The sequence below is a fragment of the Etheostoma spectabile genome, chromosome 9 (assembly GCF_008692095.1).
Source record: "Etheostoma spectabile isolate EspeVRDwgs_2016 chromosome 9, UIUC_Espe_1.0, whole genome shotgun sequence".
NCBI classification, from domain to species: Eukaryota; Metazoa; Chordata; class Actinopteri; order Perciformes; family Percidae; genus Etheostoma; species Etheostoma spectabile.
Window position 1 is genome coordinate 22,686,196 of NC_045741.1, and position 12,217 is coordinate 22,698,412.

Genomic DNA, 12,217 nt, shown 5'->3' on the forward strand with positions numbered 1-12,217 from the left:
CTGTCTGTCTGTCTGTCTGTCTGTCTGTCTGTCTGTCTGTCTGTCTGTCTGTCTGTAGTCACTGAATTGTAAAACCATGTGTGAGTGTGTTATCATTTGGGGGAAGCTTCTCCATTTTTCCCCCCTCATCCCACACAGTGATAATTCTTTTTGGGAGCGACGGTGCTGTACCACGTCAAGAGATGGGCAGGGGAGAGGCACAGGGAGGTACCATTTAGATAAAACAAATTGCCAGCTGCCGAGCAGGAGCAGCCACCGCTTAGATAAAAAACCAAAGGGACTGTGCATTAATGTGCGTGTGCTGAAGATTTTGTCTATTTTGTCATATTTATGTGCGTTCCTTTTTCCCCTTAGCCTGAACTTCAGGCCTTCCAGGCAGTCTCTCTCCATAAGAAGTCACAGAGCTGTTTTTTTCTGGCCTATAACTACAATGCTGTGACGGGACAAGCAGCAGTAATTAAAATCAATAGCCAGGACTTTTCCAGTCTCCGGCAAGGTCACACACTGCCCAGTAAGAGAGAAAGAGTAACAGGGAGAAGTGGGATTGCATGGATGGGCAGAGTCAAACAGGGAAATATGGAAAGAGATGAGGTGTCATCTTATTTTAATTAACCTGCACCTCGGAGGGCTGGCACCAAAGTAATGCACCAGTATGTGTGTTTGGTTGTGTGTACACAAGTGTGTCCTGTGGAGGTTTATTTTGTCCTTGCCGCTAAGAGTTATTCACAGTATGCTCTACTTCAAACCCATGTGGTCTTATATGAATAATATTTATGTTCTAAAATTTGCTCTCATTTTTCCAAGATTAAACATTTTTATTGTTTTTTGTTTTGTCCAGTTTTACAGGCTGTAAGACAAGGCAGTAATCTGGCTCCAGTGGGAAGGCTGGGTGTGGTAAAACTAGCCACTGGCTGCATTAGTATTCTGCTGAGATAGCCACATGCAGATACATTCTCTCCTCCTCTGAAGGAATAATCAGCCCTGCCTTTCTCTCCCTTTTTACCCTCTGTCTGAGGGAGGCTGAGTGATTTAGCTTTTTGTTTTACTAGATACCTGCAGGGACATCTTCAAGTGTTTGAAAATGCATGCAAGTGTGTTCACTATGCATTTCTATGCAGGGCCTTCGCCAAACTTGATGTATTAGGTGTCTGAGCAAACACATAAAACTCTTAGGCTTCTCCTTTCCGTCCTCCCTCCTCAGAGGTGAGTCAGAGAGAGAAGTTCACTCTGACAGAGTTGGCGCAAAGCAATCTGTCCTGTTTGTTGATTATCAAGTCCTGTTCCTATCACAGCCCTGATAGCATCTTCATCTGATCTGTTGCCAGAGACGCTAGCTCACTAGCCAGCCCCACCATCACACAGCCGCTACGCTGCTAGCCGCCACCCTTTCCCATATATCTTTGTATCAGGACCAGATCTGCCATCGCCCTGCACTCTCATCTTCCCCTTATCTCCTTATTCCACCTTTCTCCCCGCTCACAACACCCCAAACCCACCAGTCACTCATCGTCCTCATCTTCTTCCTCCTTTTATCCTCCTCTCTCAGAGTGACTGCCAGAGCCCCTATGGCAGCACGGTTGTTCCCCATGCTTGGTCATCTTCACGTACCTGTCAAGGCGGAGTCAGTAACTGACAGGACAAGAAAGATTCGGAGAAAGACAGGAAATAGGAAAGGTAGAAAAAAATGAAGTGAGAAAGAAGGCAGAGAAAGTCACTTGCATGCATTCAAACCTCCCTCTGACCATGTCTCAGTGGTAAGGGCTGAACGAGGAAAGAGAGGAAGACAAAGATAGATGAGTGAAAAGTGTGAAAAGGAAACATGTTGAGTAAGCAAAGAAGTTCTGTAGACTGCAGCAGTACTGTTCTGTACCCCATTGATTTTTTGCCCTGGGACCAGCATGCAACATGCAACATACAATTCAGCAAAGCACACAAGGAAGAAAAGACACAAGATTAAACATGGAGCACATTACGAACGCCGTGCAGTGCTCCACACATCAAGAAACACGACATACACAGATCAGGTGCTTACCCGTCCCTCACTTGATATAATTGCTCAAAACACAAAACACAACTTGAGCAACAAAAAGAAAAACACATTTTCTGTTTTTCACTCAGACTCCTATTCTAAATTACACATAAAAATAGAGTCATAGTCATAATTTAAATATCTTGTGTTAATGTGTGAATTGCAGAATTTATAGTGCAAAGCTGAAAACATTTGATCACACACACAAACTGTAAGACCAAATTCTTTTCACTAGGTAAGCTCTCCTGTTGTTGGAGATCAATGAATGGAAAACAGAATTGGTTTTAGGGTTGATTATTGTTCTTAAAGTGATCTTTGGTCTTGTCTCCTGTTTTAACATTTACAACAAGACATTTGTAGCTTACTTACAGTGGTTTTGCCTACTTTAAGTATTATTTTCAGTATTTATACTGTATTTGCCTAAAACAAAACTTCCATAAAATGCAAAACAACTCTGATAATTTAGTCAATTTACCTTCAAAGTTAGACAATATATCATTCTTTGTCATTAAATTTCATTGTTTTGTATTGTTCTTATTCATTTGTATATGACAAATAATTAATCACCAAGTGGTGATTAATGATCAGGAATTGTTCATTTTAGTTTCAATCACACCTACTAAAAAGTAACTCTTTGTCGTTTTTGATGATTTATTTATAACTGTTGTGTGAACCAAATCAAAACTATGTGTTGGTTTGTCACCCCTCATAAGTTGAGAACCTCTCAGACTTCCCCAGCACCTTAATTATCAGGTGACTCTCCTTACTTTCTTCAGTTCTTTTACTTCTTTGCCACCTGAACTCATCATCTCTGGAAAACAACCAACTGACAAGATGATGAAACTTCTGCATTATGATTTCTCAACTCTTTATTAGTAACTCATGAGTCAGTTTCTATGTCTATCTTTACACTTTCTGGAATTTTTTTTCTTCTCTTGCAAAAGTGCTGTGCTCTCATTGTTTATTATATATTTACCTGATGCAGGCGTAACCCTTCGAGACCTCGTGTTTTTAAATTAAAAGACCTGTTCTGTAAATTACCTCCCTAATGTTTCTATATTGTGTTTGTCTTTTTCTGTTGTAGGCAGAGGCTTCCTGCCAAAAACGTGTACTACTACCGTTGTCCTGACCACCGGCGCAACTATGTCATGTCCTTTGCCTTCTGTTTTGACCAAGAGGACGACGTATACCAGTTTGCCTACTGCTACCCCTACACCTACTCCAGACTGCAGCACTACCTGGCCAGCCTGGAGCGTAGGAACCTGCCCTACCTGCAGAGGGAGCAACTGGGACTCAGTGTGGTGAGTAGGGAGGTGGGAAGTGCTGTGGGCAGGTGGAGAAGAAGGTGTGTGTGAGGTGGTAGTGGTTATAACTGGAGCAGAGAAGTCGAATTGTGGTGAAGATAAGGTGTGGAAGGGTTGTAAGTTGTAGTGTGTGTTTGTGTGTGTGTGTGTGTGTGTGTGTGTGTGCGTGTGTGTGTGTGTGTGTGTGTGTGTGGATGTGGATGTGGGGGTGGGTGGGTGTGTGTCTGTGGGGGTGGGGGTATGTGTGTGAGAGTGTGTAAATGGCTCTGTGTGTAATCAGCAAAGCTCTCACCTCGGTAGTAGGAGCTAGTGTATCATACACGCTGCCTCCAGTCTTGTCTGCTCTTATCAAATAATTGTAGGAGACTCATTAGAAATGCTTGAGAGATTATGACTTTTTCTTCTGTCCCGCAACATTTGTCAGTAAAAAAGCTTGCTGTAAGGGGGGCACCATGAAAGTACAGTGTCTGTATGGAGCACCTGACCATAAAATACAGTACATTTAGAAACCATGGCATTAAAAAGTGGTAAAAATAAAAAAAGAAATCTAAATCTAAATTTGGTTATATTTCAAAACCAGCTTCAGAGAAAATTTAATATTTACAAAAGAATGGATACATGATTTTAGCAATGTGGTCATAAACTAAACTAAAGCAACAGCTGTGGGAAACAGTCGGTGAGCATTAGCAGTAACAGGGAGGCCTTTATCAAATAGATAAAGTTACGCGTCGTGACCTGTGTTCCCCTTGTGCTTATGTTGGTCATTTGAATCCTGCTTGTGAATGGTGGACTCCACAACTATCAATGACTAGTACAAAAAGGGGTAGTTACTGAATGTAAATTTGTTAAATGGCTCTGGCTGAAAACACAGGTGACCTTAAAGTGGACGTGTCATGAATGATAATTTTCTGTGCTTTTGCACATACATTTGGGTATCTGCCTATCAACGCACAAACTGAAAAAAAACAACTCAGTTTTTGTGGTATGATTAGATCAGAAAACATGGGATCCAACAAGCAACTCCAGATATAGCCCCTCTTCCAACATGCAGGCTACTTAAAATATGCCCTCCATCTGAGCATCTCCACCCACGGCTTGAGAACTACCTTTGCAAAAGGTGTGCCATTTTTATCTCACAAGCCAATCAGAGTAGACTGGGCTTTTCAGGAGAGGGGCTTAAAGACACAGTCAGTAAAATGGAGCGTTTCAGACAGAGGGTGAATACAGGTACAGTATATTCAGACATACAGTTTCAAACATTAAACATTAAAGCATGTAAACAAGTTCTAGAAGAAACCCAAAACACAAGTATGAACCTGAAAATGAACATGATATGTCTAATATCATGATATATCTCCTTTAAATATCTAATAACTATCTATCTTTTGACATAATGCAAATAATTGTGCATTTGTATTAATATTACTATTAGCCATTATTTCACCAAATTGTTTATTAAATACCTGTGCATAGTGTATTTGTGCGTGTGTGTGTGTGTGTGTGTGTGTGTGTGTGTGTGTATATAGATTCACTCTTGTTATTCCCAATACTCATCTAAATACAAACAGTGAAGCACCACACCATACAGGAATATCAGGATTATAATATAAGAATTTCAACCACAAAAATAAACAGTTTGGTGTATGGACCCCTATGGTTTTAGGCAGAGTGATGTTCATTTATTTTGTCAGTGCTACTAGTCTGTTTTCCATTTCAGTTGTTAATTTGTACAACTGTATAATTTGTTGTCACTAAACAGCCAAATTCATCACAGCAAAATAAAATATAAAATGGCTCACCATTGCTCTTAATGAATGTTCGCTATCCATCTGTACTACTACTTTGTTGTGTATACAACATAGTGTAAATACTAAGCTTTACAATTCTGCCTGTGCAGCACACTATTTTTGCATTATTTTTCAAGCCACATCATTTCTGTAAGCGAGACAGAGGGGAACAGAGAGAGGACAGACTCGGTTGGTTTGGCTCACAGAGACAGTATTAGTATTCATAGTCATAGAGAGGTTTTATGGCCATATTTTTCTCTTTATGTTCTCTGGGCCTGGGTGCCAGTCAGGCAGCCCAGCCCCACCCTCTCATATCTCTTTCTCTCTCTGCTCCCTCTTTTGCTGTCACCCTCTCCCCCCTCTCTATCTCATGCACATATGTAACACACACACACACACACACACACAGGTCAGAGGGGAAGAGATGAGAAGGGATGAAGGGAGCTTTTTGACTGCATCAAAGTTTAAAGACGGATTGCTGCCGTTTCCAAGGCAGTCTTTGCAGGGACACCACAATAGCTTTAACCTTTTAATGGGTACAGTTATCTCATAAGGATGGAAATAAGAGCCAAAGCTATTTGCACTGGCATTCTTCTATCTTGCTGACTAATTTGTTTTCTGTAATGTATTCCTCTGTACAAAATCACATCTTTCCAGCCTGCACTGGAAGACTACGATAATGTAAAGGTTGGCTCTTTTTTAATTTTTACCTCCAGCTCTTTTCATCATTATGATCAAGGAAGTACGTATTTACTAATTTATAAAGCAGGTTTTTTGTATTGTCTTACCAGATTAAATTCACTTCAGCTATCTCCCATGGTAGACGTCAGTTTAATTGAGAGAGGCAGATAAAGGGACAGATTCAATTCTCAAATTCTTTCAATTGAGACTTTACAATAACAGTGGTAGTGTTCTAGGAATGAACTTTTATACCACAGTGTGGGTGGTGACTCCCTATTTCTCTTGGGAGTTTTCCCACTGCTGATCGTCTAACATGATGACGTCAAAGATTACCAACACAGAAAGACAAAAAGGAACACAAATGATAATTGGTTATTGGAAGATTATATGGAATCCTGATGCCTACACCCAGCTGTTTAGTAAATCCTGAAAAACCCTTTAGATTTCTGTCAAAACATGGGTGTGGTTTGATTCCAATCTTAATTTTGAAATGCAAATTGGCAAGGTCGTCTAATCTTGTTTTCTCACAAAATCTTTCCATTTTTGACCAGGTCAAATACATGCTTTCATTTACTTATGTTTAGATTAAAGTGTTGGTCTCCTAAATGGGATGAATCAAAAAATAATTCTGAATCCAAACTGTACAGAATGAAGCAGCTAGACTACTAACAAGAACCAAGAATGAAGCAAATATTACTCCATTTGTAATGTCTTTACATTGGCTACCAGCTTATTACAGATTTTAAAGCTTCTCTAATTGCCTTTGAAGCACTTTATGGCCTTGACCCACACTATATCTCTGAGATACTGTGCCCTTATCAAACCTGCACTGCCTGAGGTCCAACAATCACTTCTTAAAGGGAAAGTTATTAGTTATAAAGTTTCTGCTCCCAGCACTAATATATAGTCTGCAACATAACCCCTGTAAAATGGCATTTTACACTTTACACAGTTTTGTACAGATTACACAAACAAGATATAATGTGATGATTGTTTAGCATTATAGGTGGTGGTAGGTGAACTTTCTTATCATTATATGGGGCCAGACTAGTTGTTTCTACCAGTCTCTAGTCTTTGTGCTAAGCTAAGCTAACCAGCTGCTAGCCTTGTGTATTTAACAGACAAACGTGAGAGTGGTATCAGATTTCTCATCTATCTCTCGACAAGATAATATTAATTTTATAAAATGGCAAACTATTGCTTTAAAACATATTTTTACCAAAATCATTTTATAATCTTAACAATAATCATGACAAAAGATGGTCAGATGATTGACACGTTGTCATGTGTGTATTTATGTGTGTATGCAGATAATACATTTACGTTTGTATGTGTAAATTGATTTCCTGGTTATTAGCTGGCGGTAATTACCCACACAAACACATACGTACACACAAACACAAACACACACACACACACACACACACACACACACACACACACACACACACACACACACACACACACACACACACACACACACACACACACACACACACACACACACACACACACACACACATTCAATACTACAAGAATTTCTCTTATTCCCCAGAGGAGAGGGGTTTGGATTCTTCCTGTTCCTGCTCTGCAGGGTTCATGGCCCTTTATCTGTTCCTCTGGTCCCTGTCTGAACATTTTCTTTTGTAGACCATCCTGACAGCATCTGAGTAAACCTCTCTCCCTCTTTCTCCCCCTGAGGCATCCATGTCACACAGACACAGAGAAAGAGTCAACATGTGTTTGACCTGCTACAATACTTTCAAGCCTCTTTGAAAATATGCCCACTTATTTGCTTCCTTATTTCTTCCTTATTCCTTATTTCAGACTATTTCCTCATTTCTGTACGGTCCTCAAGTGTCTCCCCAGCCATAGAGAATTAAAAGCGCCTCATTTGCCCACCTTGCCTGTTCTTTTTTTCTGACCAGGACGCAGTGTCTGCCCTGGAGTTGCATAGGCAGCAGTTTGAGTTTTCCTTCTGCTGGCACGGGGAGGGCAGGGCTATGACACTATTAGTCACCTCTGACACAGCACAGCCGCTGCCTGTAGACCAGATGCAATGAAAGTATAACCACAGGATGGGAGAGTGGACAGGCCACAACCTTAAGGTTGTCTAAAACCTAGCCTAATCTGTGCTTACTATTATACTGTGACTCTTTTCTCATACCCCATTTCAAGTATTATTGTACTATTGATCTCAGAATCACAGTGAAGAGATGTCACATTGAGTTCTTTTTTTACTTTGGAAATCTGACAAATCAAAGTAAGATTATGATAGATCACTTGTAATGTGTTGAAGAGAGGCAGCGGTCACTGTCAGCTGCAGTGACTTAACATTACTTAGGCTGTTGTGATTGAATTTTAGACCTAATCCTGTCTGCTATCAGTGTTCAGGTACCATGTCTGGGTGTCTGCTCAGTGGGAGTGGAGTCTTGAAGAACAGGGTTTTTTTATTTTTTATTTTTTAGAGCGAGTGGAGTGGGCACTGCAGCTATATCTGCCTGGCTGCCTCTCTCTCTCCTTATCTCTATGTTTGTACACTGTGTGCCAAGATCCAATCAATAGCCACTCCAGCTATGGAGAGAGGAGAAGGTCAGTAGCCACAGTGGAGGAGTCAGGCCAGACAAACTGATGGAGGTGCAGAAAACATAGGAAACACAAAAAATGCAAGCCACACTGCCACACATGTTAAAGAGACATTATAATGATTTCTGCCTTGACTTGTATCACTGTAAAATGCTCCTTTTTATTACATCAAAAACAGTGCAATATAAAGCCTTGTGCTCTTCATTGGGTACAGAGGTAATATTACAAAATTAGGTATAGGGAGTCAATTGTAGCTTGTACTTTTTTATAATGTATATATATATATATAGCAGAAAAAATAAGTAATTTTTAAGGGAGCGTTGCAAGTCCTTGGATATCAGCACCTGGACAAAAGCAAGATATATGGATTTTGTACGCTGAATGAGTGACATGGGCGTTTCATCATCACAGTTCTAATTTCATAAGTAATAACTTTGCATCACAACTTAACTTAAAATAATATAAATATATAGATAGATAATAATTATACTGTCAAACAAATTAGGAACAGTGCAATTCAGTCACAGGAAATTTTCATTTTTGTGTGAAACAGTGATATGCATGAAGAAGAAGATATGCATTTCACCATGTACATCTTATTAGCGAGGTTTTTTTTACATCATACATTGTCATCAAGTAATGTAACAGCATGATTTGTGCCAGTTTTAATTACAGTTAGTTAATTAATGCCAACCTTTTGTGAAAGCAGGTTCTGAGAGCTGAGTTCTTGACACTGGAGCTATTCTGTGAATGGCTGTGTGATTGGTTTGTAATGAAAAGAGCCCTCCAACTACTGTCTGCCTCCCTAAAAGGCCAAAACCTGAATAGCCAATCAGCACTTTATCATGTGGATGAGGTGATGCTGTAAAAAGTGAAACCACATGAGGGATGTGAACATCCACTTTGTATTTCATTAGTGAAAGGAAACTCCAGACTGGCTTGTATACTGGTGCGGGGTTCCCATGGTCAACATTTTCCAGGCCTCTAAAGGTCATGAAATAAGCAAAATCCTTGACATTTTGGATAAGTCATGGAATTTTGTTGTGTTTAATGAAATTAATTGTTACAGTAATCTACACCGAGTTTATTTGTTGTAGCTTTTGACGTAACAAAGCTCTATTGTTTTGTTCTTAATTTTCTCCCCGAGTTGCTCTCGTCTCCCCCTTCATGTATGCCAACTAGCTCAAACTATCTGTATATTTAAATAGAGTTTGATTCCGATACGTTTTATTAATGATGGGCTTGTGTACATTAATACATTAATACATATTGTATTAACCAATAGAGACCCATGAAATACTATGTATTTTGTAGGCTATATACTTATGTTGCTACATTGTTTTTCAGACTTGCACCCAGAAATGAGTTTTTAGCTAAATGCATTAAGAATACACTGATGCAATTGATTCCTTTCCCCCCCAGTGCCAGGCTGACACAGTGACAAAATAATAATGATAAAAGACAAGGTATTGATTGAGCCTGTAGTTGGAAGTATTTAAATATGAATATGAACATAACCAACTAGATCAAAACATAGGTTGTAAATGGTCATGAGAATTTTATTATAGGTCCTGTTTATCTGATATTTCTTTCGCTGCACTTCATCACGGTACGTGATGACTTGAACAAAATGGGACGATTTTTCATGATTACATATGACATATAGGCTAATGTATTTGTATTTATAAAAGAAAAGAAAAGTCATGAAAAATTGTATTTGTTTTGTTAAAATGTGTGAGACCCCTGCTGGGAAGACACAAATGGATTTAATCATACAGTTTATAGGGAAGCAAAACAATAACACCGCAGCACCACATACAAATGTTAGAAATGTTAGCTGCATATCCCTTCAAACATACATAGTTTTGTAGCTTTGTTAGCATATATTCAAGACAGACACAAACACTTCACCAGTCAAGCAAGCTGAAACCACTCAAGTAAACTGCTCTTCCCTTTTGCAGAGAGGTGAACAGCTCAAGATTACAGAGTTAGCGGCAGACTGTTAATGAATGCATCAGTTGTGGCCTTAACATCCAACCGAGGGGGAACTATTTTTTAAAGGAAAAAGAAAAGGCAACTTAAGGAATACAGCTAAATCCTCTGGTGGAATTTAAATGTTCACTCTATCTGTTGTACTTCCTCAAGTTTTTCTTTGTGTTTATCTGTGGTTTGTTGTTCAATTTTATGTACCCTTGCATTACCTTTTTGCGTTTTTGTTTCCCAATTTTTGCATTTATTATAAATTGTTCTCTGTTGGCCTGTGGAAGTTTTGTGTTTTTCTTTGCAGCAACTAAAAGGCATCTGGATAAAAAAAAACTAGACTCTTTATGGTCTAATAATATGCTAATCACTGCCTACAGCACCTCCACGTCAGGACTCTGAGAAAATTCCTCAAAGATTGAAAAGGTCATCATTGTATGATGGCAGGTTTCTTCGCAACAATTCTTGTTTTCATGCTGCTTTGTAGTTTTCTTCATTAGCGAGTGACCCTTATTCTACTCGACTCTTCTTACCAACATGGCAGTATGTGTAGTCTAGCACGGGAATCTGAGAAAATGGTTGGTGACTTTCCTTTGGTCCCGGACCGTTGACTAAGAGGGCTGGTCCAGAGGGAGCAAAAGATAAGTAGGTTTATGATCTATGTCCTTACGTTATAGGGCTGTATGGCCTGTTATCTCCAACCAATGGTTCCCCCAGGATACTAGATGCTTTATTACGCATCCCCCATCTCTCCCATCTCTCTGGCGATCAAGAACGCGGTAATGAGGCAGAGGTGGTGAGGATTAGGAGGTGGTGGGGAGTGCATTAGGCATGGCTGTTAATGCATAGCCTACTGTGAAAGGGAGGTAGGGCAGATCGGGTGGCGGTGCCCCTGGCGTGTTTAACTTTACAGTTTTACAGAGTGCATGCCAACTGTGTATCAACAAAATATTGGAGATAAATAGATTAAAGTAGCACAGGTGAAGCTCTCTAAATTTGATGGTGTGATGTTCACGCAGCGCTGACCCCTTGTTGATCCTTATTATAATGTTGGCACAAAAGCACACAGATTTTGGGTTACTCAGACAGAGATAATATTTATTTTAGAAATTGGAACTTATTCACACCTTAATGGCTTTGCGCTCTGTCTCTCTTCCCTCTCTCTCTGTTTCTCACTTTCCCTCGTTTCTCCCATCTTTCAATGAATAGGAATAAAGCTAATGAAAAGTTCTCTGAAATGGCTGATGTCTGTGGGCCTACAAGGCTGTGAACCAGAGGTCTGTGGATGGATGATGACCTGGTTAATGAACTTAAAGATTAAGATGAATGTCATTTCAGACTAAGACAATGCAGCAGTCAGCAGACACATCTCTCTCTCTTTCTGACTCTTTGTCTTTTCGTGTCTCCCACCTCTTGGCAAATCTACTCCTATCCTCGCAGCTGTGTTACAGCCGCCTATCTTCCCTCTTCTGCCAATGGATATTTACTCTGCCGGCTTCCTAGATGACGCCCAGGATGGAGCAGGGAGCACTCACTCCGTCTCATTTGGGTGTCAAGAATCAGTTCCTCAGGGGGACACAAAGAGGGAACAAAACAGATAGCATTCAAGGCTTTTAATAAATCAGAATACACCTTTCTGACAGTGTAATTGCTTTCTATTGCCTGGAATGCAGGAAAAAGAATGCAACGGGGGGAGAAAACGACAGATAGGAATGGAGAGGAGAGTAACGCAGAGCGGGCTGTACAGTAGATCATTTGTTTGGGGGGAAAAGAATGAAAATTAATGAAAAGAGAGTTGCTCGCCCTCCAAAGGCAGCCAAGCTTGAAATTCACTTTGAGGGAAACTTAAT

The 12,217-nt window shown here is 40.0% G+C and overlaps 1 protein-coding gene across 1 annotated transcript in view; it reads left to right on the forward strand.

Annotated features, from left to right (window-relative positions):
- Positions 1–12,217, forward strand: part of agbl4 (AGBL carboxypeptidase 4) — a 281,610-nt gene that overhangs the window by 149,418 nt on the left and 119,975 nt on the right. Inside the window, exon 5 of the mRNA XM_032526873.1 lies at positions 3,114–3,330. Within this exon, the coding sequence (XP_032382764.1) occupies positions 3,114–3,330 (217 nt within the window). The remainder of the gene's footprint in view (positions 1–3,113; positions 3,331–12,217) is intronic.